Here is a 23,950-nt window from a genome sequence, read left to right on the forward strand (position 1 = left end):
CCCAGTGGCGTACTTGGAGCCCACGTCTTGTCACTGCTGGTGAGTGGCCTGCAGAGGACCCCTGCAAGGTAGTCATGATCCCAGAGACCCAGAGCCTGCAGTGATGGGTGTTGCTGCAGCTGGTTGGGTCTACCTTCCTCCAGATAAACAAATAACAGCGATAGGTGGATGGGTAGGTAGGTAGGTAGAGAAAAACCCAAACAAACTGTGGCTCTGACACCTTTGAAGGAAAATTTCTTAATTAGGGGGATCATCCCCATTTGTAGCTATGCCCCGACTCTCTTCCTGGGCCCCAGGGGCTTCCGCCTAGGGACTATTTAGAGGAAGCCTCCAAGAATGTCCTGGATGCTTAGACATGTGCAACGCATCCCTTCCACTTTGTACCCTGCAGATATGATGATCCTTTTTTCATCATGATGTGTGTGTGTGTGTGTACACGCCTGCGTGCAGGTACACACGTGTGCACACATATGTGTGTTGTTCATGCAAGAAAGAACATGAACAAAGCCATAGTTGCAAGACACAGGATGACTTCAAAAGTTAGCAAGATCTATGTTCTTCCGTGTAATTCCCTCTCACACAGAATTAAGGAAGGTCTTGGTGAAGAGTAGCCACTCATCTTTGACTTGTTCCCAGGCATTTATTCAGAATCATTAGGGGCTTTTTATTCTCCCTGAGAGAAACTAGGAAAGCTCGTGTTAACAGAAAATTCTAAATTAATTCCTTCTGTTATGCTTGAGGTGCTGATTCATTTCTATTGAAAGAACCTTTACATCTGTCATGTAGCTCCTGGCCTGTCAGAAGTGGGTTTTGTGTTACTTCAAGGGGAAGTCTGTTTCGCACCCTCCAGTACTGGAAGAATATATGAAGTGAACAGAGTTTGTGTTGGGTTTGTCTCAGGGAAGGTGCTCATGAGGCTGCCATTTTGAACACTGTCAATTGTATTTGTGACTCATCGTTTCCCTGACAGCATGTCTTTCACCTTCATGACAGTGACACAGGAAAATGAGAGATTCAAGCATCGTTGCTCTGCCTTTGAGTTCCTCTCTTAAATGACTCCATCATTACTCAGTGCTGATGGAAGAGGCTATCCATAGAATTTTGTAAAATTCTTAAATTCTTCTTCTTTTTTTTTTTTAATCCTCTTACTTGCTCTACAGAATGGGTGTATTTCCTCCCTGTGGCTTTATTGTTAGTTTACCAGTTTTCTAGCTCTTTTTGCTCTCAGGACCCAGCCATTTTCTCCTTGATCTTTACGCCAACCATCTAAGGTATAAAGGAAGGTTATAGAAATTCTGGAAGTTACTCAAAGTTACACTGCTAGGAGGTGAGGAAGCTAGAACTTGAACCAGATGTACCTCACCCCCAAGCCCATACTCTTCCTCCACTACGTTTGAGGCCCCCTAGTCCCGGCCACGTGATGCCACACCAGTAGTACACTGCAGGGACAACAGCACACACATGGAGCCTCCTTTGCTTTCATTCCTTGTGTTGCTATTTCAAGCCTTGGTTCAGACATGACCTCCTGCAAAAAATCTTTCATGAGTTCTTATCTATGCAGAGTTCCTGTAGTTCTCTGTATATTTCTGTTATAGCGTTTCCCGTTTCATATTGTGTATGGCCTGTCACCCATTCATAGTGCTCTGTTACAGCACTTTCCATGTCATATTGTGTATGGCCTGTCACCCATCCATAGTACTCTGTTATAACAATTCCCATGTCACATTGTGTATGGCCTGTCACCCATCCATAGTGCTCTGTTATAACACTTCCCATGTCATATTGTGTATGGCCTGTCACCCATCCATAGTGCTCTGTTACAGCACTTCCCATATCGTATTGTGTATGGCCTGTCACCCATCCATAATGCTCTTATAACACTTCCCATGTCATATTGTGTATGGCCTGTCACCCATCCATAGTGCTCTGTTACAGCACTTCCCATGTCATATTGTGTATGGCCTGTCACCCATCCATAGTGCTCTGTTACAGCACTTCCCATGTCATCTTGTGTATGTCCATGTGAGTGCCTTCAGATCACGGGCCTTGTCTCAGGGTCTAGCCCAGCACCTGGCACCTGGCCTTGCTAACTTCCTGTAGACCTGAATGGAACCAAGTCAATAGTGGGAGATTTCAAACCTAGGTGGCATTGATAATACAGATTACCTGTGCTTCAGGAGCTAGCAAAAGCTGTATCCTTAAGCAGGTCTGGAAATGGCCTGCTAACAGAAGACATCTGTGCCTTTCTACTTTTCAAGCACTATGACAATCTCCACAAGAAAAAGGTTTGAAGAACTATAACATTTATGGCTCCCTGGCCATAAATTCACTGCAGAACACATAAAAAATGCCATTCCCACAGGGTTATGGCAGAGATTCAGTATTGCAAACATCTGCAATGAGCAGTAAAGCTAACCTCTGGTGTGCAGCGCTCGACTGTTATCGACATATATTAGCATTAGTGACAATCAAATGTGATTATCTAAGATAGCATTTTATTTGCCAACTGCAGATTTATGGCTTCCAAAACCCCAATTTACCCCCTTCCTTGTATGTTGTTTTTATATGACTCAAATTACATGCAGACATTCATGATTAGTGTGGCTCTACTTTTATTTTTTGGCGGATAATGGGGTATGTATAAATTTTCAGTACTTAGATTGATTTTAGTACGCTGGATAGAATAGGCTTTCAGAAGTTTGTTAAATAGCTGAGCAAAATTCAAAGCATTCTTATTTTACATTTGAAGACATTTCTGAGAGCCAGGAGAAAGGAATAGATTCTGATATTGGCAGATAGGCTTTTTGATCTAACAGGTTTATAGTTAATTTACAAGGTAATCGGTTGAAGTACACATGTTCCGCATGGTATCTTAAGGTTTAAATTGCTGTCACAATTTCCTTTCTATTATTTAAACCATGGTTTGGCAGAATTTTTCTGTAAAGGACTCGATAGTAAATATTTTAGGCTTTGTGGGTCATATGCTCTCTGGAGCAACTACTCAACTGTGCCATTGTTGTGGAGTGACAGTAGACAGTATGCTAACAAATGACAGTGGCTGTGTTTCAGGAAAACTTTATTTACAAAAATCGGCAGTGGGCTTACCCTCGATTCAGAGAAATACAGATTTTTCAAATAGCTATTGGGAAATTTATGAAAAAACATTTTAGACCATTTGGGAATGGACCTCTTTTTATCTGTCTCCTATTGTATCTGGAAAGTTCTAAAGTGAACACATCACATTTTAAGTTAAAGTATAAAATTTTAAATAAAGTTATTTTTCATCCTAGTGCAATGATTTTTAATATTTGATTTTAGTTAATCTAATGCATATGATGTATTCTTAGTAACAGTAGCTTACAATAGCAAAATTTTTCAAAAAGGAACGGATTTGAGAAACACACCGGTTTGGTGACATTACTCTGAATTCTTTTCTCTTAAGTTCTCGTTTAAAACTCTGTCGTAGCATGAGCTCTATTGCATTGGAACAAGTAGACTTTCAGATGGAGAAATATTTAGGCATCTGAACGCAGGAGCTTAGAACCAGAATTCCTTCTTAGACATAATGCCAACATCACCAGGCCAGTGCTTTCTCCTTTTCACATGGGGCCATGCAACTCTGAGAGAACGGACATAATGGAAGAATTTGCAGCTGTCTCTTAGGTGAAGGTCAAATTGCTGAATGGCAGAAAGGTTTCTGATTTTGCAGTTGGAAAAGGTTTATAGAGCTAGGAGCAAGATAAGTATCTGAGAGTGTACTTTATAATACTTCTGTTTCTATTGCTTTGGAGTTATTTTTTATGCCTCTCCAAACAGTATGTGGGACCACCAAATGTGCATTGCACTATTCCGGGTGACTTACGCAGTTGGCAAAAATATGACCCAAGATAATAACGTAGGCAATGGAGCCTATATAGTTTATCCTTTTTCCTTCTTGGCTATTTCAAGTTGTCTCCATCTTGTAATTTCAAATGATTTCCTCAGAGGTGTAGCAACTACCGACAGCTTAAAGTGAAACCAGTGGCACACCTTACTCATATCTGTGCTTCTTGTCTTTGCAAATGAGTGAGTAGAACTTGGGGGCAAGAGGAAAACGGTGTAAGTGTGGGAGAGGCCTGTGACTTTTGTAGCCCTATGTGGAATTCTTCATCAGACCAGGGCCAAATAGTTCTGACTTCTCCTATGACATTGAATATGGGGATAGAGGGGGGTGTCAGGGTGGAAGATGCCGTGGGCCAGTGATTTTCGATGTGTGGTCCTCATACCTGCAGCAGCAGTATCACCCGGAAGACAGTTAGAAATGCAAATTCTCAACCCAAAGACTCTAACCCGTTAAATTAAAATCTTTGCAGGTGGACCCAGGAATCTGTTTGAATAAGGCCTCCAGATGATTGTTCTGTATAGCGAAGTTTCCAAAGTACTGCTTGAATCACCATCCAGTCAGACCTGTTTAGTCCATTTGTATGGTTGTGGAAATTGAGGACAGGGAACTTGCCCACCATCAACGAGCTGGGGGCAGGGGCCTGTCTGAGTCCTAGTCCAGAGTCCTGTTCAGTGTCAGTGCCAACCTAGGTGGACTGCAGGGAGCCCAAGGGCCTTGGAAGCGATGACTTGGGACCAATGTCTGCACAGTGCCATTCATGCCATGGTGGAGAGATGCTGGGGACAGAGGGAAAAGGGAAGGGTTTGGGACTGGGAGCTCTCCTACCCTGGGCAGCCTCTCCATTTAAAAGCCTGGTGACCCTGCTGCTGAACTTCCTATTTTAAACAGACAGCTCCCTAGAGCATCCTTGGCTGAGCTTAGCAACAAGGGGAGAGGGAGCAAGGAGGGGCGGGAGGAGAATGGGCTCCCCCGTTATCATCACATCAGTGCAATCACTGGGAATTACAGTTGAGGATTAAGAGTCACTTGGGGATAATTCAGCGAGGCTGGAGAGGGAAACACACGCATGCACACACACACACACACACGCACGCACATGTGCGTGCACACACAACGTAAACAGATTGCTAAAACTCATGGCAGAAAACAAACAGCATAGGAAAAAACGGCTGACTGGAACTAAAAGGGCCTGCATTTTGAATTGGTGGTATAGGCTCCAGAATGATCTGTTTCCTAAACACTTTTGGTGAAGTTGTATACACAGTGACTAGAGCAGAGCAGCTGCTTCCCCAACTCTGTGCATTGCTCTGTTTCAGAACTCCTAGCATTCTTCTCCAGGCATCTGTTCCTGAGAACACTTGAAGGTTCTGCCAAGAGAGCTCAAACTGGCAATCGAATCCTTGAAATTTAGAAAATGACACACACACACACACACACACACACACACACACGTATGCACACACAAATGCTCCTAACATGACACAGCAAGTCCCAAAGGCAAGTGTCAGATATTTCCCAATATGTAGGCACCTCTAAAAGAGGTCAAATGTGTTATCCATCTCGCCTGATTATCCTTGGGCTTGAATAAGAGACCTCAGCAAGTTAGGGGTTTGCTTTTCCCAGAGAGGTTGTGGAACTTGCTTCCACTTTTGGACTTTGGGTCCCTCTGATCAGTACCTAGAGGGTCTTTTCTTGCCATATGGGGTGAATGTCCAGCCTGGCAGGCTTCTCACAAGCGTGGTTAATGGAGTATGGAAGAACCCTGTGCTTTCCCAGTGAACCCTGAAAGGGCTTAATAGACCAGAGCACTTTGAAATAGAGGAAATAATTCTCTGCTTTCACTGAGAGGCGTGGCAGAAAATTCAAGTGAGAGGAGTGGCCTAGACAGTCCTCATGGGCTGTCTAAGATGAGCGAGCTCCCTTCAAACCTCATGTGTCTTCAACTTTAGTTGGTGCCAAGTAGGGTTTCGAATTCCCGCCTGTTCTCAGGCATTTTTTTCACTTTCCCATTCCTGAATTCCGAGGTATAAACTGTTTTCTGTTCTCCACGATGAATCATCTCCACAAAGTGACGGCCAATACTACCAACCACCTGGGTTCAAGGAGCCGATGTTCCCGATTTCCCGACCACCTTTTCTCGGGATTCAGGAATGGGAAAGCGAAAAAAAAATCCTGAGAACGGGCGCGAATTCCCACCTGGAAACCCTACTGCCAAGGCACTCGTCTCCGTGGTGGAGCGTCTCTTGCCCACTTCGCCCAGCCAAGGCCTGGGCCTTAAACATTGGTTATACCAGGAAAGGGTGGAAACAGCCCCAGGCTTTCCATGCAGGAGTGGCTTGGGGTATTTGCCTGTGCTATTAATATCATTCTGAGCCAAACGGAAATGACTCTTGAGTTAGCCTTTATGTTTGTATTCTTTCTCTATCTTCTTCATGCTTTCAGCAGACTTGATAATGGAGAGGTCTGTGTCCTCCCATTTTCTCTTTGTCCTACACTGTGAGGCCGAAGCTGTTTTACTTTCTGGACAGGAGCCACCCCCATCAGGGAGAAGGGGCTTGCGAGAGGTGGGGAGTAGGTGCGGGCCGAGGGGTCTTCCTTACCCTTTCCTAGGTTTCCCCTTTCATGGTAGAGCACTGCAGAATCCTTTTCCAGATGAATAAACACTGCAACAGATGTGTATGCAACCGTGTATTCTGGGTTTATTTGGGTCTGTTTAAATTGGGCTTTTCCTGCACCAAAGGATTTTGTGAAATATGTTGGGTTTTTGGACACAGATTTCTAGCCTCAGGTTTGGAGAGGCTAAGAAATTAATCACCCTAGCTCAGAACATCCGTGGGGGTGCATGGCTTTGTTCTGGGGAGCTACCACTTCAAGTCTAAATAAGCTGAAGGAACAAGTCTCCTCTGTTCTCTGATACCTCTGGGAACTAGACATTTCATGATCTTGACCTTCCCCTGTGGATTCTGCCTGGCATTTTAATAACATGGTCACTATTAGTGAAGCCAATGACCCACCCATTCAGACACTGGGGGGAGGAGCGGGAAGCCATGTCAGGCCTCAGGAGGGACATCAGTCCTGCCCGCCTATTGTGGAGGTACAGAGAAGGGACCCTGCCGTGAATGGTCAGTTACCACCCCCACCCGCCAGACACAGCTTTCACAGCTATTCCACACCTTTTGGAGAGGGATGCTGTTGTGGTCTCAGACACTGGCTTCATGTGGAAAGCCGTAAAAGGGAGGTTTTGTGTCGCAGAGAGCACTGAAGCACTGAAGCAGTTGGGAACCCATTTGTCTAAAGCTGGTTCTGTGATTCTCTATGTCTTCTTGGGGAATTCAGTCAGCCTCTATCTGCCTCTCTTTCCTCGTCGGTCACACGAGGGGGTTGGATTAGAACTAGATGCTTTTTAGGTTTCTTCCAATGACAACTTCGTGATTCTTTGACTCAATATTAAACTGACCAAATCAATTATTTGTATTCTACCTCTTCTCTTAGGATTCTAGGATGTCCTAACCAAAAAGAAACCTGAATAAATAATTGATAGAGATTTATTTATAAATATGATTTCACAGTAAAAAAAAAATATGTTGGTGTAACTTTTTCCCTGAAAGAGCCACCCCATTGGCATCTGCCCTTCAATCCTGGTGAGGAGCTAGGAAGATCTCCTACTGCTAAGATGTGCAGCCCTTTACAAAATGATTTTACATATGGTCGTCACGGCAAACCTGTGACGCGACTGTGTGTTACCCCCACATTTTGGAAATGATGAGGGCGTGGTAAAGCTGAAATCTAAAGAAGGGTCTTTTGTCTTCCAGTTTTCCAGAATTCTAATTATTGTTCTGAGGGCTAATTCTGAGTAATTACTGATTGTAAATCCTGGTTACTCTATTAATCAGGTAGGTTTTTAACACCTGCTGTGGGCTCCACTGAGTTTTTTTTTTTTTTTTAAATAAAATATAACCAAGGAAAGGTGTATACACTGAGAAGTAATTAATCAGATCAGTTCATATTTAGTTTCTCATATATATATATATATATATATATATATATATACACATATACATATATATATATATCCATTTTCCCAAACTTGTAAAAAAAATTTTTAAATGACTCACCCTCCTGCCTTTTTATAAGCTGTATGTAGTTCGTTTTCCCTTTTCCAAATATAAATCCCTAAAGGTTAAGAGTCCTCTTATTTTTCAGGCAATAAGGAACAGACAAAGTTAGCCTTTTCAGGTATTTTCATGTAGGCAGGGAAGCTCGCCAAGGGAGTGAGGATGAGATGGCTCAGTGCCCTCGGGACTTCAGAAAACATCTCGTGGGGATAAATGCTTTGATTCCCAGCAGTGCAGGAGGTAACAGATGTGAGGCTCTCCATGGTGCTTACCAGAAATATGTATGTACTGTGGGACAGAACAAGGTACTTTGAAGATTGGAGAATTCACTGGCCCTGTGACTGTTCACTTTATTGCTTTCTTCCTGTGCAAAATGTCTCCAGACCTAGACGGTGAGTCAAATGACAAGGTGACAAAATGGTTGTAATTCTAGAAGCTGCAGTCCCATCCCAGCTTCTTTATGCAGGGATGGGGATGAAGCCAAAATCTGTAACGGCTCCCAAGAGAGCAAGAAGATGTTCTTACTCATGGTTGACCAACCTGAATTCTTTCCACATTTATTTACACCAGACGTTGGAATAAACGTCTGAAATGCATCCACATTAACACCCACACCTTGCACTGGTGAACTTATTACCAGTCAGCCAGCCAAGCCTCATAACCTACTCTGTACCCACCGTGTGAAGGACCAGCAGCTGATGTTGTGGTAGGGAGGCCTCCCCCTGACAGCACAACCATCTGTACTTCTTATCCAGAGATTCAGTGACACCAGGCACAAGATGGGACAGCAGAATTTGATGCCACATTTGAGCCATGCACTTTTATTAAGAGCGGATTTGTGCAGGTTTAGACATGGTATCTATTTGTGTTCATTTATGCATCTTCTAAACAAATAGTGCCTGAACACCTGCTGCCGCCCATCATTGTACTAGGAGCCAGGGAGAGATCCCTGGCACATGGTCTCGCCTTGCAGTTTCTCACCCTGTGGCAGGGGGTGTAGGCAAGACAACAGGCCTCTCAAAGGCTAGTGACAGGTATTGGGATGCAGGTAAGCTTAGATGCTTTGAGAGCATGTGGGATGAGTCATCACTCTTGTGCTAGAGTGGGAGTTTGGAAAAGAAATCAGAACAGGGGTTTAGGTTAGGCTGGAGGATGAATAGAGGTTAACCAAGTGAAGCTTGCATGGGGTTCAGAGGTAGGGAAGTGGAAGTTGCAACCAAGAGAAGGACCGCAAAGCCCCAGAGCAGAAGTAGGAGGGAAACTCTGAGTAACTAATGGCTTCTGGAGCTATGGCAGAGCCTCCTTCTACTCAACGGTGTGCTATCCTGGACTTGATAATCCTTGCTGTATGCTGGTCACATGCTGTCTTCTTTATATACTAGATTTGCTTATGCCTTTCTGCCCTATTATACATCCTATTGTCTCCATTTACAGTTAAGGAAATTGAGTCCTCAAGAGATTAAATCACGTGCTCACAGTTGCACAGTAAATAAAGCAACAGAGCCAGGTTTCAAACAAGGTTGGACTCGGAACATGAACTCTTCAACACCCCCATCCAGAAGTGCCCAGGCCAGAGTGAAGCTCACGGAACCCATGATCAGTTTTGTGTTGTGTGAGTGTCTCCCTTCCCCAGCCCCCTGCCAGCGATTTCAGGATGAGGATTGGGGTTATTCTTCAGGCAGCCCTGCCATGAATGACACAGCAGGCACATTGTACCTTCTCAATAAACACTTTGCTAACCGAAGTGCTACTCTACCTCTCGGTCCCCTTTTCTATCCTTGCACAAGTTTAGAAAGAATCCAACAGTGACATTTGGACTTCAGCATTTTTACATAGATGATTGAGGAAAAGATGCCTAGTTGATGTGTGGGAAATTTAGCTACTGAGAGACCCTTGGAATCCTCGTATACTACTTAGCTACACAAGTGCGATGATAATTGCTTAAGAGGGAGAGTGTATCCTGCTGCCAGAGAAATAAAGTCAGTCTATGTCATGAAAAACAATTTTACAAACGTAAGGACAATGTAGAACCACATCTAAGATCTGGTAATGAAATAAGTCACTTACCTCTCTTTATTAATAAATTTCAATTTCATTGCTTTCTTTAAAAAGTGAGCACCTCTATATGAGAATTTGAAGGCAATGTCTAAATGAATTGGTGGCATCATTTCTGATGCTCAGAGTGTATAATACCTTCAAGAGTATGGTCTTAGAATGGTCCTGGATCAAAGTTAGTGTGTGTGTGTGTGTGTGTGTATTTTTTTTACTAGTTAGGGGGAGCAGAGTAATAAGTCTGTAATTGGTTAACAAGGGGACCTTGGACAAGTGGAGCCAAGAAGGCAGAGTGGGAAGTATGTGGGCTTTGTAACTTAGTCTCCTCTACCTACCACCTGTGGAAGTGTAGGCAAATTTTTCAGTCACGTGGACTCAGGATTTTCTTGTCTGTTAAGTGAAGCTAAAACAGCTCAGTTTTAGAGTTGTTGTAAAGTTTAGAAATCGCATGTGAAGAACAACAGCTCATTGACCAACATGTAGTGGATATTTGAGCCCCTGATTCTGTGGTAGATGAAAACCCATACCCTCCTTCAAATTGTCCCTGTGTAGGATGTGCTGCCATTATGCCGCAGTTTCTGGCCATTGATAGAGTATAAGAGTGTGGATATTGAACTCAGAGATGTGGATTCAAACCAGGAGCTGACCACTGTCATTGTGACTTCTGTAATTTATTTGTTCTCGCCATACGTCTGTTTTCTTCTCTGTAAAATAGCGAGCATGATAGTATCTACCTAAATAGGGTTATTGTTGGGACTGAATGAGAGACGCTGTTTAAAGCCCTTGCTATGGACTCGGCACACATTACATACCCAATAAATGCTAATTCTTATCAGCTACTTTTCATTATCCGGTGGGTGCTTTACTGGGAAGGGGGTATCAGGCTCTTCCCAGTACGAGAGGGCGCCCTCTTCACTGAGGCTTGTTTGCCAGTGTGGTTGCAGTTCAGTGTTATTGAGGAAGTGGCACAGCCACTGTGTGGAGGGACGGAAGTTGGGGCCTCACTCCCCAGTGCAGGGATTGTAGGACAGTCAGGGGAGAGGACCACTCGGTACGGGAGATACAGAAATGGAAGGGCTGCCTCACAGGGTAGTGCAAAAGGCATTTAATAGGAGATTCCTCTGAATGGAGTGGGATGGGAGACTTCAGAGAAGTGTTGGACATTTATTTGTATTTCAGGGACCTAACAACAGAACAACGTACAAAGACACATTTTTGAAAAGGAGAATTCCTTGGAAGGCATCTTTAGATAAACACAGAGAGAAATAATTTACAGAAGACATGTAGCTTGCAGTTGGCTCTCCGTGGCTGGCATCTTCTTTCTAGTCCCTGCCCTGAATGCAGCCTGTACAGAGGTGGCCATGGCTTTGCCTGGAATGGCTGGTGAACTGGGTGGTGTGGACAACCAGTTTCTGCCTCTCGAGGTCCGTGACCCTTCCTAGCAATGTGCGGGCTAGACTGAAGGAAAGGATTTAGACTTCTCAAGATGTAATGTTGTACCTGAGACATGGTTGGAGAGAGATGGTTAATAGCAAACGACCCTAGGCAGAATTCTTCGGTTTCCTTAAACAGGGTCTTCTTCGTTAGGAATTTCTGCCCATTTTCCCTCCCTCTCTTTCTCCTCCTCACCCTTTCCCCACTTAAAACACATAGCCCCCTGGATCACACCTGGTGTCATCTCTAATTAAAGATTACTTTCAACTGCTGACAGTATCCCAAGCTGTTCTTTAAGACGCTCTCATCCCACTTAGTGCCCTGGTCCTGCCGATCCTGCTGTCGTGTTTTCTCCATTTAAGACATTGCCTCAACGAAATCTGTTTTAGAGTTTTCCTTGCTGCTCCGTGCTGAATTACAGTTACAGTCAACGGCCCACTTGTGTGCAGTTCAAGAAGCAATTAAGGGCTCTTTTCTTTGAACAAGCAAGGGAGGGGGGAGAGTGACAAATGATCATTATTCTGATGATTCCTCTGTGTAGCTGAACCGTTCACAGATCTTTGATGCCGTGAGTCCCTCACATTGAAACCTCTTTCTGTCACCGCCTTCTGTAGCCCTGCCTGCCTGTCAGAGCGCCTTGATGGTGGTCAAGGACTCCCACGTCGTCCGGTTGGAGCAGCTCACTCGGACTTTAGGACTGTGATTAAATACAGCGGAGACAGCTGCACAGTGACCCACGGCATGATGGTGGTAGCACTCAAAATTAGAAAGCACGAACTTCGGAGGTGTCCCAAAGAAGCTCCCAGTCTCCATTGTCAGCCTTTTGTTTTATCCTGGGGTGGGGGGGATTTATTATAATCTCATCTTTCTATGCTTGTGTGCATGACTTGTGTCAATCTTTATCTTTAGAGGGCAGGGACTTCTATCTAACTTACCCCACACTGGGTCTAACACAGCTGAAGACAGAGGCTGCTTAAATCTTTTTATTAGGGTGATCAACTGATGCCCTCATTGGTGTGTCTCAGGAAGTGTCTTCTGAGGGTGGGGCAGTGAGCCAGGCCCTGGGAAGAGACAAGTCACTGCATGGCAGTGGTCCTTACGGGTTGTCCCTGAACCAGCGGCATCAGTATCTTGGGAATGTGTTAGAGATGCACATTGTGTGGTCCTGCCCTCAGAAACCTGGAGGGCGACACCCAGCAGTCCAGTCTGTCCATCAGCAAGCCTTCCAGGTGACTCTGTGCATGCCCATGTTTAAGAAGCTCTGGGCTCCACGCCCCCGGGCCCCCTAGGACCTCCACAGACTTTCTTCTGTGAAAAGGAGACCTCAGGTATGAGTGAGACTAGAGGGGTGGGGATTGAGCTTCCTCGAGGTGAGGAGCAGCTTTGACATGGCCTCCCAGCTGCTTCCACAAGGTGACAAGATGGTGACTTCCCTCCTCTGGATGTCTTTTAGGTTGCTTGGCAGCTCAAGTTGCTGGGCAGTTCCACAAAACCATGTGGGTGTGATGTTGGACCATTCTTAACCTTGAAGACAATGTCTTCTTATCTCTCCACTGAGTATGCATGTTGAGGCAGAGAAGGGCACTGATTCTTGCTCAAAATCAAAGCAGCTGTGGTGCAATGAGAGGAGGTTTAGACATGGAAGACTTGGGTCAAGGCACAGCTCTGTTCCAGTAGCTTTGGGACTCAGGGAAAATCCATTAACCTCACTAAAGGCAGATGGACCTGAGTTTCCCCATCTCAGAAACGGAGCTAATTATGTCCTCCCTAGCTGTTTCATAGGATGTTCTGCTCAATTGAGATAGGGGCCGGGGTGGGATTTTGCCCAAACTTAATTCTTCTCACAGGTTCTTGGATGAAGGTGCCCTGCCAGCAAGAACCACAGCTCAATGCAGACAAAGTACTGTCTTCAGTCATTAAATGGATGCATCTATATACACACACGTATGTGTACATGGGCACACACTGTAGGGTGTCAGTGGTTAGAGGTGGTAGAACACAAAACTGAGTGATATCAACCTACGTGAAGCATCCCATCTTCACCTTGTGGCCAGGCTCTACGTCCAGTTGCCCAAGCAGCCCAGGCATGAGTAGCTGGAACCCCAAGGATGGCCAAGCTCAGGGTGTGATGACCGCACAGAGGCAGGAACCTGAGCTGAGCCTGCCTGGTATAGATGCCAGAAGAAGGGACGGAGGTGAGCCTAGAAGGCTGCCTGAGCTGCAGACACCTTTCCCTTTGTGATCATGGCCCAGTGAGGGCCAGGCTCCAGCCCAGCACTTTGGGCAGCCCCCTCCCATGGGGGAGCTGACAAGGAAGGATCGAGGTGCAGGTCTGAAGCAACCCCTGTCAGACTCCCCTCAAATAGGAGAACACTCAAACCTTCTTCTCTATAGGGGAGAAATTTTCCTTCCTTATAGTACAAACAATGGGAGAGAATGGCAGAAGTTCCCTCCTTCTTCATTAACTAAGCAATCGTCCTATGCTAACCATTTATAGGTGCGCAATTTTCTCTTACTTTAGTATGTCCTTTCTTCAGTCCCTGAATGTCACGACGAGCAGGAGACCCTGAAGACCCTCATTGGCAGGCAGGGTTGGCTGTTCCCTGCCTCCTGGTTAGGGCTGGGACTTCCCAACAGGAGTGGGTAGCAAGCTGGCTCAGCTCAGTTGCTGAAGCAATTCCAAGGGAGTAGGAAGAATGGAAGGTAGTGTGGGAAGGTGGGGGTCGAAAGGAAATATGAATGAGAGTCATCAAATAGGGTGAACACACATTGGAACGAGGTGGGAGGGGACTTAAGGATGAATGCCTTAAATGGGGGCTAGTGTTTGCTACTTACTTTTAGGAGCCAGCTTGAGCCTGTCCAAAGGGTGGATGTGCTAGATTTAAAATGCTAGGGATGTAACACATTTTGGCCTAACCTGGCAGCAGGTCAGGAGCCCTAGACCAACTACTAGGTGGTACCTGAAGTGTGTCTTGGTACTGCCCCCTCCCCACTCCCACCCTCAACTTACACACTGTACCGACCCGACACTCTGCTTGTGTACCTGGTCCTCACAACTGCTCTTCTGCATAAACTGTAATGCTCTGCCACCTGCCAGGGCTGAAGGCTGTCTTCCACCCCAGCCAGCATACCTGAGTGAGATCCTGAGGGTCCTCTCCCATGGTGGCCTAACCCTGGCTCGATTGTCTCAGTGCTGCCTGGGTTCCCATTTCCACTTGCCTGGAGGTGCTATGGGAACACATCCAATAATGGACATGACGGTTGGCCAGAGACACCCATCATTATTTCCTGTCAGATGGGACTTGAGGATACCAAGCAGGGCGGCTACATAAGGTTGTGCAGGTTGTGTACTAGACAACTTGAGATAGTGCCTTCTACGTGGCGGCTATGTATGTAGTGTGTAAACACATCTGGCAGCCCTCAGTGCCACGGATAAGACCCAGATTTGTCATACTTCTTTGAATATTGTAACATAGACTAACAAACTTAACTTTGCTCACCTCCATGGCTCCTTGCCAAAGATACGCTCTTGGGGGAAAATGAGAAAAGAATAGGTTCTGACAGATTGCATTTTGTAGGGCAACTAAATCTGGTTGGAGATAATAATCACAATCCTCACCATCACCCCCACCCCACCCCCTGCTACTACTACCATTTATTGAGCACATATAACATGCCAGGCACATACATGGTTGTGGGGTATCGCAAGGCTTCTTCTAACTGCAAGGACCATCTCTTCTTCCTAAACCCGAAGTGACATGTCACACAGTGACAAAATCCATTAAGTCTCCCTTAGCAGCTCCCTTCAAGGTTGAAAGGTAGAGATACTTATAAGCCTGCTTCCTGAGGACATGGAGGTCCAATGGAGAGAGCCTCCTTCCTCCATTTCCCCAAGATTCCCAAACTTGCTCAGCTCATGGTGCCTTTTTGTCTCAGTAACTTTTTCACTCCCAAGACCAAGAGAAGTACCTAGCAGTTCCATTTATTAATAGTTTGTTTTAAAGAACCTAGTAGTCTCTGCTGTCTGACAGATAGACCTCTGTTGTCCTGGAAATTTTAAAACATCCTGTGGCTTTCCTGTGAATTTGTTTTAGCCCACAGCATGGCCACCATGGCCATAACCTCACCTGAGGCAAAGGAGATGGAGCTTAGAACATTGAGAAACATTTCCAGGAGTCTACCACCTTTGTGACACTTTCCCCTGGAATAGTCCAGTAAAATAATAAGAATTTTTATTCATTTAATGGGAAGGAAGATAATTTGGTAGAAGGAAGGTGATTTTGGTAAAGTATAAGGAATTAGTACACACGTTTTCATTTTTCCTTATAGGCATTTCAATATCAGAATCAATTTCAGGCCAAAGGATAGCGTTTATAGCCAAGAATGTGTTTGGACCTATTTGCAGATGTGCTGCCTGTGGTTTCATTTGAAAAGCAATGGTTTTTCTGGAATAACAAAGTGATTGCCCATATACCATATCTATTTCTGTGTCTGTATCACTCACTAGACTTGGACTGCTTCAGGGCAGGGTCTAGTACAGAGTAGATGCTCAGTTGCTCAGTGTATGTATGTTTTTTTTTAATTACATAACTCCTTTGTAGCTGGCTTACAAATAGGTTTGTTTTTTTTAAGTTCTCCCACACAGCCATCACAAAGACTTTAATTAAGTCACTCTGACACAGAAAATGGCTTCAGTTGGGTCAGAATTTCTCATACAACTTTTTAAGTTGACATATAGTTGACATATTAGTTTCAGATGTACATACAACAAGATTTGATGTGATATTTGTGTACATTGCAAAATGATCAGTAAATCTAGTTAACATCCATCACTGTATGTAGTTACAAAAAGTTTTTTCTTGCGATGAGAAATTGTAAGATCTATTCTCTTAGCAAATTTTAAATATGCAATATAGTATATTAACTGTTGTCACCATGCTGCACTCATGCATTACATCCCCAGGACTTATTTTATAACTGGAACTTTGTACCTTTCACTCCCTTCACCCATTTTGTCCACTCCTCAGCCCCCCTCACCCCCAAATCTGGCAACTACCAATCTGTTCTCTGTATCTGTGAGTTTGGTTTTTCTTTTAGTTTTTGTTTATTTTTTATATTCCACATACAAGTGAGATCATACAGCATTTGTCATTCTCTGCGTGACTTATTTCACTTAGCATAATGTTCTCAAGGTCCACCCATGTCACAAATCACAAGGTTTCTTTCTTTTTTATGGCTGAAAAATGTTCCTGTGGTGTGTGTGTGTGTGTGTGTGAGAGAGAGAGAGAGAGAGAGAGAGAGAGAGAGAGAGAGAGAGAGAGAGAGATCAGACAGTTAAGTTTGCAAACTCATCCTAGATAGAGTGCTACATGCCTCATTGCTGAATATCCCTACGGTCACCTTCAAAGTACTCCCCTTGGGAAGCTATGCACTGACACCAGTGCCTAGTTCACCCTTCAAAGCAATTTTGGAACTCTTTTTCTGGATTGGCCATCAGAGCTGTCGTTGTATTACCCTTGGTGTCCTGAATGTCATCAAAATGTCTTCCTTTCAATATTTCCTTTATCTTCGGGTAAAGAAAGAAGTCATTGGGGGCCAGATCAGGTGAGTGGGGAGGGTGTTCCAATACAGTTATTTGTTTATTGGCTAAAAACTCTCTCACAGACAGTGCTGTGTGAGCTGCATTGTCGTGATGCAAGAGTTATGAATTGTTGGCAAAAAGTTCAGGTCGTATAAGTTTTTCACACAGGCTCTCAGCATTTCCAAATAATAAACCTGGTTAACTGTTTGTCCAGTTGGTACAAATTCATAATGCATAATCCCTGTGATATCAAAAAAAGGTTTGTAACATCATTGCAACAAGTTTGCGAACTTAATTGTCTGACCTCGTATTTCCCAAGCCAGTACATGATGAATTGTAGACGAAATAAAAGAAGGCTGCATTTCAAGGCACAGGCTTATCCTTGCAAGAGTTCCGAAGGAGAAGTGACTTCAAAGTGTGTTGGCATGACTCGGGGGAGGGTCCTGGGATCCTTTGTACCTCGTGATAGTAGCAAGCACACGCTTGCCAATTTGTACCTAGGCTCCACTCTGTAGATGGCACTGTTCTAGAATGGAGGCCAGTAGAACCTCACTGTCAATCATCTATAAGGGTTCGGCTCGGTTATGAGAGGTAACAAAGCTTTGGTGGTAAGAAACTAAGAAACATTACCTATGTTCATTGAAATAGACTGCTTGATATTCGAGAAAAACATGAGTCTGATACCAGAGAACGCCTTTGGAAATTTAACAGTGAATTTGGCGATGGTTGGCATTTGTGATGGGAAAAAATTCAGTAACTGCAGAAAACCCCAACATTTTTTTCATTGGAAGTAGATCTACCTTTGGATTGCCTATCCACAGTCTGAAGATGGGTGAAGCATAACTGTGTTGACCTAGAAAGTATATACCCAGTTTGTTGAGATGAGTTGAGATGAGAATTTTATTTTATTATTTGTTTTTTTTAAAGATTTTATTGGGGAAGGGGAACAGGACTTTATCGGGGAACAGTGTGTACTCCCAGGACTTTTTCCAGGTCAAGTTGTCGTCCTTTCAATCTTGGTTGTGGAGGGCACAGCTCAACTCCAGGTCCAGTTGCCATTGCTGGTTGCAGGGGACTCAACCCACCATCCCTTGTGGGAGTTGAACCAGCAACCTTGTGGTTGAGAGCCCACTGGCCCATGTGGGACTCGAACCCGGCAGCCTTCGGAGTTAGGAGCATGGAGCTTCAACCACCTGAGCCACCGGGCTGGCCAGAATTTTATTTCTTGACTCTTGCCACAAGTCCATTGCCCTTTATCCACTAGGCCAGCATTATTGAACACCCTTGGGTTGAGGCGAGTCAAGCCCAGCAACATATATTGCTAGGCAGTTGCACCATTGCTAAGCAGTTCATGCCATTTGAGAAGCTGGAACCACTGAGCAATGACAATGCTGTGAGGAAGGGGGCCTAGACAAACTTTCACCTGTCCCACCCTAAGAGAATCCGTGCTGTTGAGATGTGAGCTTTTCATCATTGCACAGAGTCCTTGAATGTCCTGGTTTTAAATGAAGCAGGAGCAGTGAGGAAGCTCGTTGTGAGAAACAGTACACCTGCTCACTGCCCTCTACCTTGTCTCACACTCAAACAAAAGGCCTTTAGCATATGAATCTCAACCAAGTGCTCAGAGAAGTTACTTACGGCACAGAAGCAAGGGAAAGAGACTACTTCCGCGCCTTTGCCAGTTGTAGTTCAGAGGAGACAGACTCTTGCTCAACTTCTGTTCTGCAGTGAGTAAAAAAAAAGGTGTGTTTGATGGTGATGAGAAGTGGATAGGAAGCCACACCTTTCTGAAAGTCTTTATTTGCTGCAAAACCACCTTGGGACTAACCAGACCTAAATTTATGTAACTGACGTTTCCTAGAACCTCCAATGGAATGAAACCACTCACTTTGACCACTTAACATTGTTCTCTAATGGTTCTATTGTCATGCCCCGTTCTGAGTGCTTTAGATGTACTAACTCATTTCATCTTCAAAGCAATATTAAAACCTATGAAAAAGATACTATTGTTGTGATCTTTCAATCCTCCTTAGGGTCATGTGGTAGCCTGATAAATAAATATATATAATATTTTTAAATATATATATGTGTGTATTAGTTTACAAAAACAGTTTCTTGGAACAGGACTAGGCTTTATAAAACAGGAATTATATATAAGGAAATAAAAACAGTCTAGCTTACGGTAACTTGTAGTTAATGAAAATGCACAGAGAAAAGACCCAACCTTATACAAAACTTAATTTCAGTTCTTTTCAAGTTCAGTGTTTTTGTTGTTAAATGGTACACCTTTAGGCTAGATTTACTTGAGGGTTGTAGGCTTGTGCAGTTCTTAGGACAGATGAGCTCGCCATTCAGCGCTTAAGTTATCATCTTTCTGTTCTAGTGATTCTTAGAGTAGCTTGAAATATGTAAACGTGAATGATTGTGTATTTCTACCTCTGGATATTACCCCATGTTCTAAAATCATAACATAAAAATGTAAACTTATTGTTGTATTTCTTGTAGGCTTATCAGTGCCAGTGTCCATTGAGGGGACTGAGAGAAGGGGGCAAGCTGCAGGTAATGATATCTTTTTATAAAAAGAAAGAAATGGAAATGTTTGGCTTTTGTTCGGTAACATATAATTTGTAATGTTCTTCCCCTCATTTACAATCCTGTCCATGTATAAACAGTAATTTGCTCTTATAAGCGTGTACTGTACTTAGAGTTCTGTTGGGAGCAATTGGTGTTCTTTATCTGTGCCATCATGAGCATTACGAAAAACAATAATTATAAATATCCTCTAGGGTTAAAAGAAAAGAAAAGAAAAGAAAAAGGGAGAATCTGTCTTGAGACTAATTGCTGTCTCAGTGTCCTGCCCCCACCTCCTTCTGCCACTCCCATCTCTAATCCTTCAAAACTCAGTGCAGATGTTACCTATTGCAAAGCTCTGAAGATGTTGTTACTGTTTGGAGAATTGTATTTAGTAACACTATTTCCTTACATCTGAAATAACTTGTTGCTATAGTTAACATTGATCTTCCAATTCAGAGATCTGAAAATGAATAAGCCTGGATTCCTTTGACTGACACAGTGAATTGTGGGTTGTGATTTTTTTCCTTTTCAAATCCAGGGATGTACCAATGGAGTCAAGGTTTGTGTTTTCCGAATGGTTTGAATTAAAAAAAATATCTAGACTGGTTAGTGCCATGAGACCCTAGCATTAAGTATCTGCGTGACAAGCTTCAAGTGTATCAAAGATATATTTCAATTTCCTAAAAGTTGCAGTTACAGAGTGTTGTTTCAACTGAGGAGACCATTAGATTACTAATGGGGTATTTACAGAGGGAGCAAAGCACAGTGGAATCTGAATATATAAACAGCTTACGTTCTTAAAGTCCAATTTATATCCAGTTTTTTTGTAATTTGCAATGTGTTTCCCCATAGGAACTATACTTTGCATGCTTTGGGCCTCCCAAACTAGCTTATGAAAATCTATGTCAAGCATAATGTAGTAACATGTTTTGTTGGAAAGAGCCCAGAATTAGGTAGTATCAGATAGCACTGAGTTTGAGGCCAAAATGTGACACTTACTAGTTGGGCAGGTCGCTAAACCTTCCTAAGCTTTGGTTTCCTCATACACAAAATTCACATGCTGAAATCCAATGTTTGATATAGTTTGCTGAGTGAGTGGACCAATAAATAAGCATGCATCTTATTTCTGTGGGAAAAACAATTCATCCATATGATAAGGGACTCCTACAACCTCTGCAGTCTCGTGGTGGAGATTTCAGGCCAGGATCTATAGAAATGGATGGAGACTTCTTAAAGTTCCTTCCATGGTCATTTGTATGGCTTTGGGGTCTCCTCTGAAGCACGTGGTGGCTGGATGTCTAGCTGCAATCGCTTCCAAGGCAAGGCCAAGGCTTCGTGTACATCTTTACAGTCTGCTGTACAAGTGGAAGAGGTGTGGTGGCCATTTGTATATTTGACTCATGCTCAAGCTAGATGTTTGCAAGTTAAGGACTTTGTGTATACTTCTAGCTCTGTGAAATGTAACAAAAGGAAAAAAAAGATTTCTTTATTTATTAGAAAGTATATTAAATATAGTTCATTTCAAGGCCCAAAGGTAATAGGTTAAAGCATTTAAAATAATGAGAAAGAAAAAAATATAAAGGTACTTAAAAAAAATGAAATGCATAGTGTTGTTACTCTTAGGGGGCAAAAAGATACAAGGTATTCCAGATTTTGAGGCTGTTGTGTGCTGATTTTGGAATGGACTTTGGGTGGTTTTTTCTTTTTTCTTTTTTTTTACTTTTCTAACAGTTCTCAAACACAGGTAGGAGTAGTTTTAAACCTATCTTCTGTTTCAGTCGTATACCTTCTGAAAAAAATCCCTAAAGTTTCAAGAAGAGCTTTTCTTCTTCTTTTCTTAAGCAATTGCTGTTTTTTGAGCTCCAAGGGCTGACAGCTGTTCTAGTTTTGCTTGGGGACTTTTTCACATTGTGGATTAATCAATGTTATGAACTGGGTCCGTGGGGTTTTGGGAATGTAATTGGTTTCAGATGACACTTTGCTAGTCAATCTGTGAAACAGCCGAATGTTGACACAGCTGAACAATTCCAGCTGTTTCCACTCGCCCCTTCCTCTTTCCTTGGACGCTACACCCTTTGCCTTTATTTTTGTCTGCCCTCTCTCATTGTGACTTTGCTAAACTAATTTATTTTCCTTTCTGAAATTTCTTTTTGTTTTTCTCCCCTTTGGGATACCACGGCTCCCCGTTTATTATATCCTCCACCCAATTTTATTTTGCGAAACTTTTTCCCTGACTTGCATCGTTTTTAAGGAAATAATAGTTTTACCATTTAAGTTCCCTTTTATTTATGGCAGTCATGTAGTTTGTTTATTTAAGGGCACACAGCAACAAATTTAGGTTGTACACAACTGCTTGGATTCTGCAAATATTTGGTTTCACAACTGCTTGATTAGGCTTTTTTTTAAAAAAAAAAAAAATTACCAAAGGCATCCACTTGAGTAAACAATACAAGCTATTAGCTTCATTCAATGCATAGGCGTGTTTGCTACTGTATATCCCTCTGAAACAGTGAGTAAAAGAGATTCAGGTGTCAGTATTGCTGTTAGAAAGATGTATGATTAGAAGAGAGTAATCAAAAAAAGACCAAGCCTGAATTATGTACAGTATATTAAGAGTTTATATACTGTCAGGGGAATGGGTCATAAATTGCTTTCAGTGGTTTTTCATTATCAAACTAATTTCTCTTTGTATTTTCACGAGTACTTGTTTCTGCATCTTACCCAATGGAGGAAAGATTTTAACTGCTTGTGTGCCCAATAAAATTTTGCTGTTTTATTGAGTGATGGGGCTGCCGATCTAGAGTTAAATGAACTAAACCAAAGAATAGGACTGCATAAATAGACACATGTGTGAATGTGGTCATTCCCGAGAGTGGAGACTCTTGACGTGGGCAAAGTAATCCCATTCTTTCCAGAATGGTCTGCGTCGACTAAATGGATTGCTCAGCCTTACAGGACAATTGCACAGCCACCTACTCTGCCTTGCCTGTGTAGACTTAGAGGCACACACAATTAAATATTTGAAGGCGAAGTTTTGTCTATGATGTCAAAGCACGTGGAACAATTAAACAATCATCACGAGAATTCAGCAAATAAATGCAACTGACAGTGTGAATTTTTCCAGATAGTCCCTCCCACTACAATTGTTTTGTGTGTGTGTGTGTTTTAAGTTTTTAAATTTTTCAATTACATTTGACCCACTACAATTGTTAATGAACATGCTATCAGAGGAAACTGTCTCAGGGATGGAGACTATTGTAGAGACAGGCAACAACGGGTAGATAGATACACAATGTCATTTCTCTGAATAGAGAACTATAAACAGTACAGGCCCTTAGGCATTGGTTAGGGGTGATCCAGTTTAACACTTTTATATAATCGTCTATGTAGTGGAACTTCTGGCTATTTCTAACAGTGAAATACTAAGCTGTGGGCAAGTGCGCCAGAAAGAGGCAGAAGAGCATCTGTATGAACAAAGCATATGGAAAAAATAGCTCAAATTGCACTCGGAGATGAGCAGCCAGCATTGTAGGTGATAACTGAGTACACAGGCTTGCAGATCATTGCAGACAGTTTTCCAAAGACTGACCCAAACATAGTTACGTTCAAAAAGGGAGGCCAAATACTAGATGTAATCATGGACAGTGCTGGAATCAAAATCAAAAGCGCATCTCTGGCCCTTTATAAAATAATCTGTAGCTAGACCAATATATTTTAAGGATAATTTGACAAAACCAAGGACGGTTCTGAGAGGGATAAAGTAGTGAAAGGATTTGAGATGTCCCACCATGCGGGCAAACAAATACATCTAGTACCCGTTGTTTATGAAGTTGAGAATGGATGGGATGAAGATCTGTAAGAGCCCAGAGGGTAGGACAGTGGCCCCAAACATAGCAATGTGTGTGTATATGTTGAGCGTGACACTGCAGTGTGTTGAGTAAGAACACCAGTGACCATAGGCATCGTACCTAAATGATAACCCTGTAATGATGACACTACCGTTAACTTATGAAACATCCTGGAGCCTTACATACATTGTTTACTCAATTACTTTGGGCTCAGACTCTCCATGCTTGAGGTACTTGGAACACTGAGTGATTCTTTTTTAGTCTCTGTAGGGGGAGACAGGGGAGAGTGAGTCACTAGCTCAGGGCAAGCAGTGAGCAGCATTAGGTATGGTGGGACAAATGCTGGGGGCGGTAACTTGGGGAATGCTTATTCCTCCTAAGTCGGCTTGCATCTTAGAAATTCGAGAATTGCACTTCTGTCGCATGAAAAGAGATGGGCAGATTGTGCCTTCGTTTTTCCTGC

At 43.2% G+C, this 23,950-nt stretch overlaps 1 protein-coding gene across 2 annotated transcripts in view; it reads left to right on the forward strand.

The window, feature by feature from the left end:
* RORA (RAR related orphan receptor A) overlaps window positions 1-23,950 on the forward strand; it is a 687,196-nt gene that overhangs the window by 137,478 nt on the left and 525,768 nt on the right. Inside the window, exon 2 of one of the 2 annotated variants that reach the window (XM_019748671.2) lies at window positions 19,571-19,624. The exons of the other annotated variant lie outside the window; for it this stretch is intronic. Within the exon in view, the coding sequence (XP_019604230.1) occupies window positions 19,571-19,624 (54 nt within the window). The remainder of the gene's footprint in view (window positions 1-19,570; window positions 19,625-23,950) is intronic. 2 annotated transcript variants of the gene reach the window in all.

The sequence above is a fragment of the Rhinolophus sinicus genome, linkage group LG03, assembly GCF_036562045.2.
Source record: "Rhinolophus sinicus isolate RSC01 linkage group LG03, ASM3656204v1, whole genome shotgun sequence".
NCBI classification, from domain to species: domain Eukaryota; kingdom Metazoa; phylum Chordata; class Mammalia; order Chiroptera; family Rhinolophidae; genus Rhinolophus; species Rhinolophus sinicus.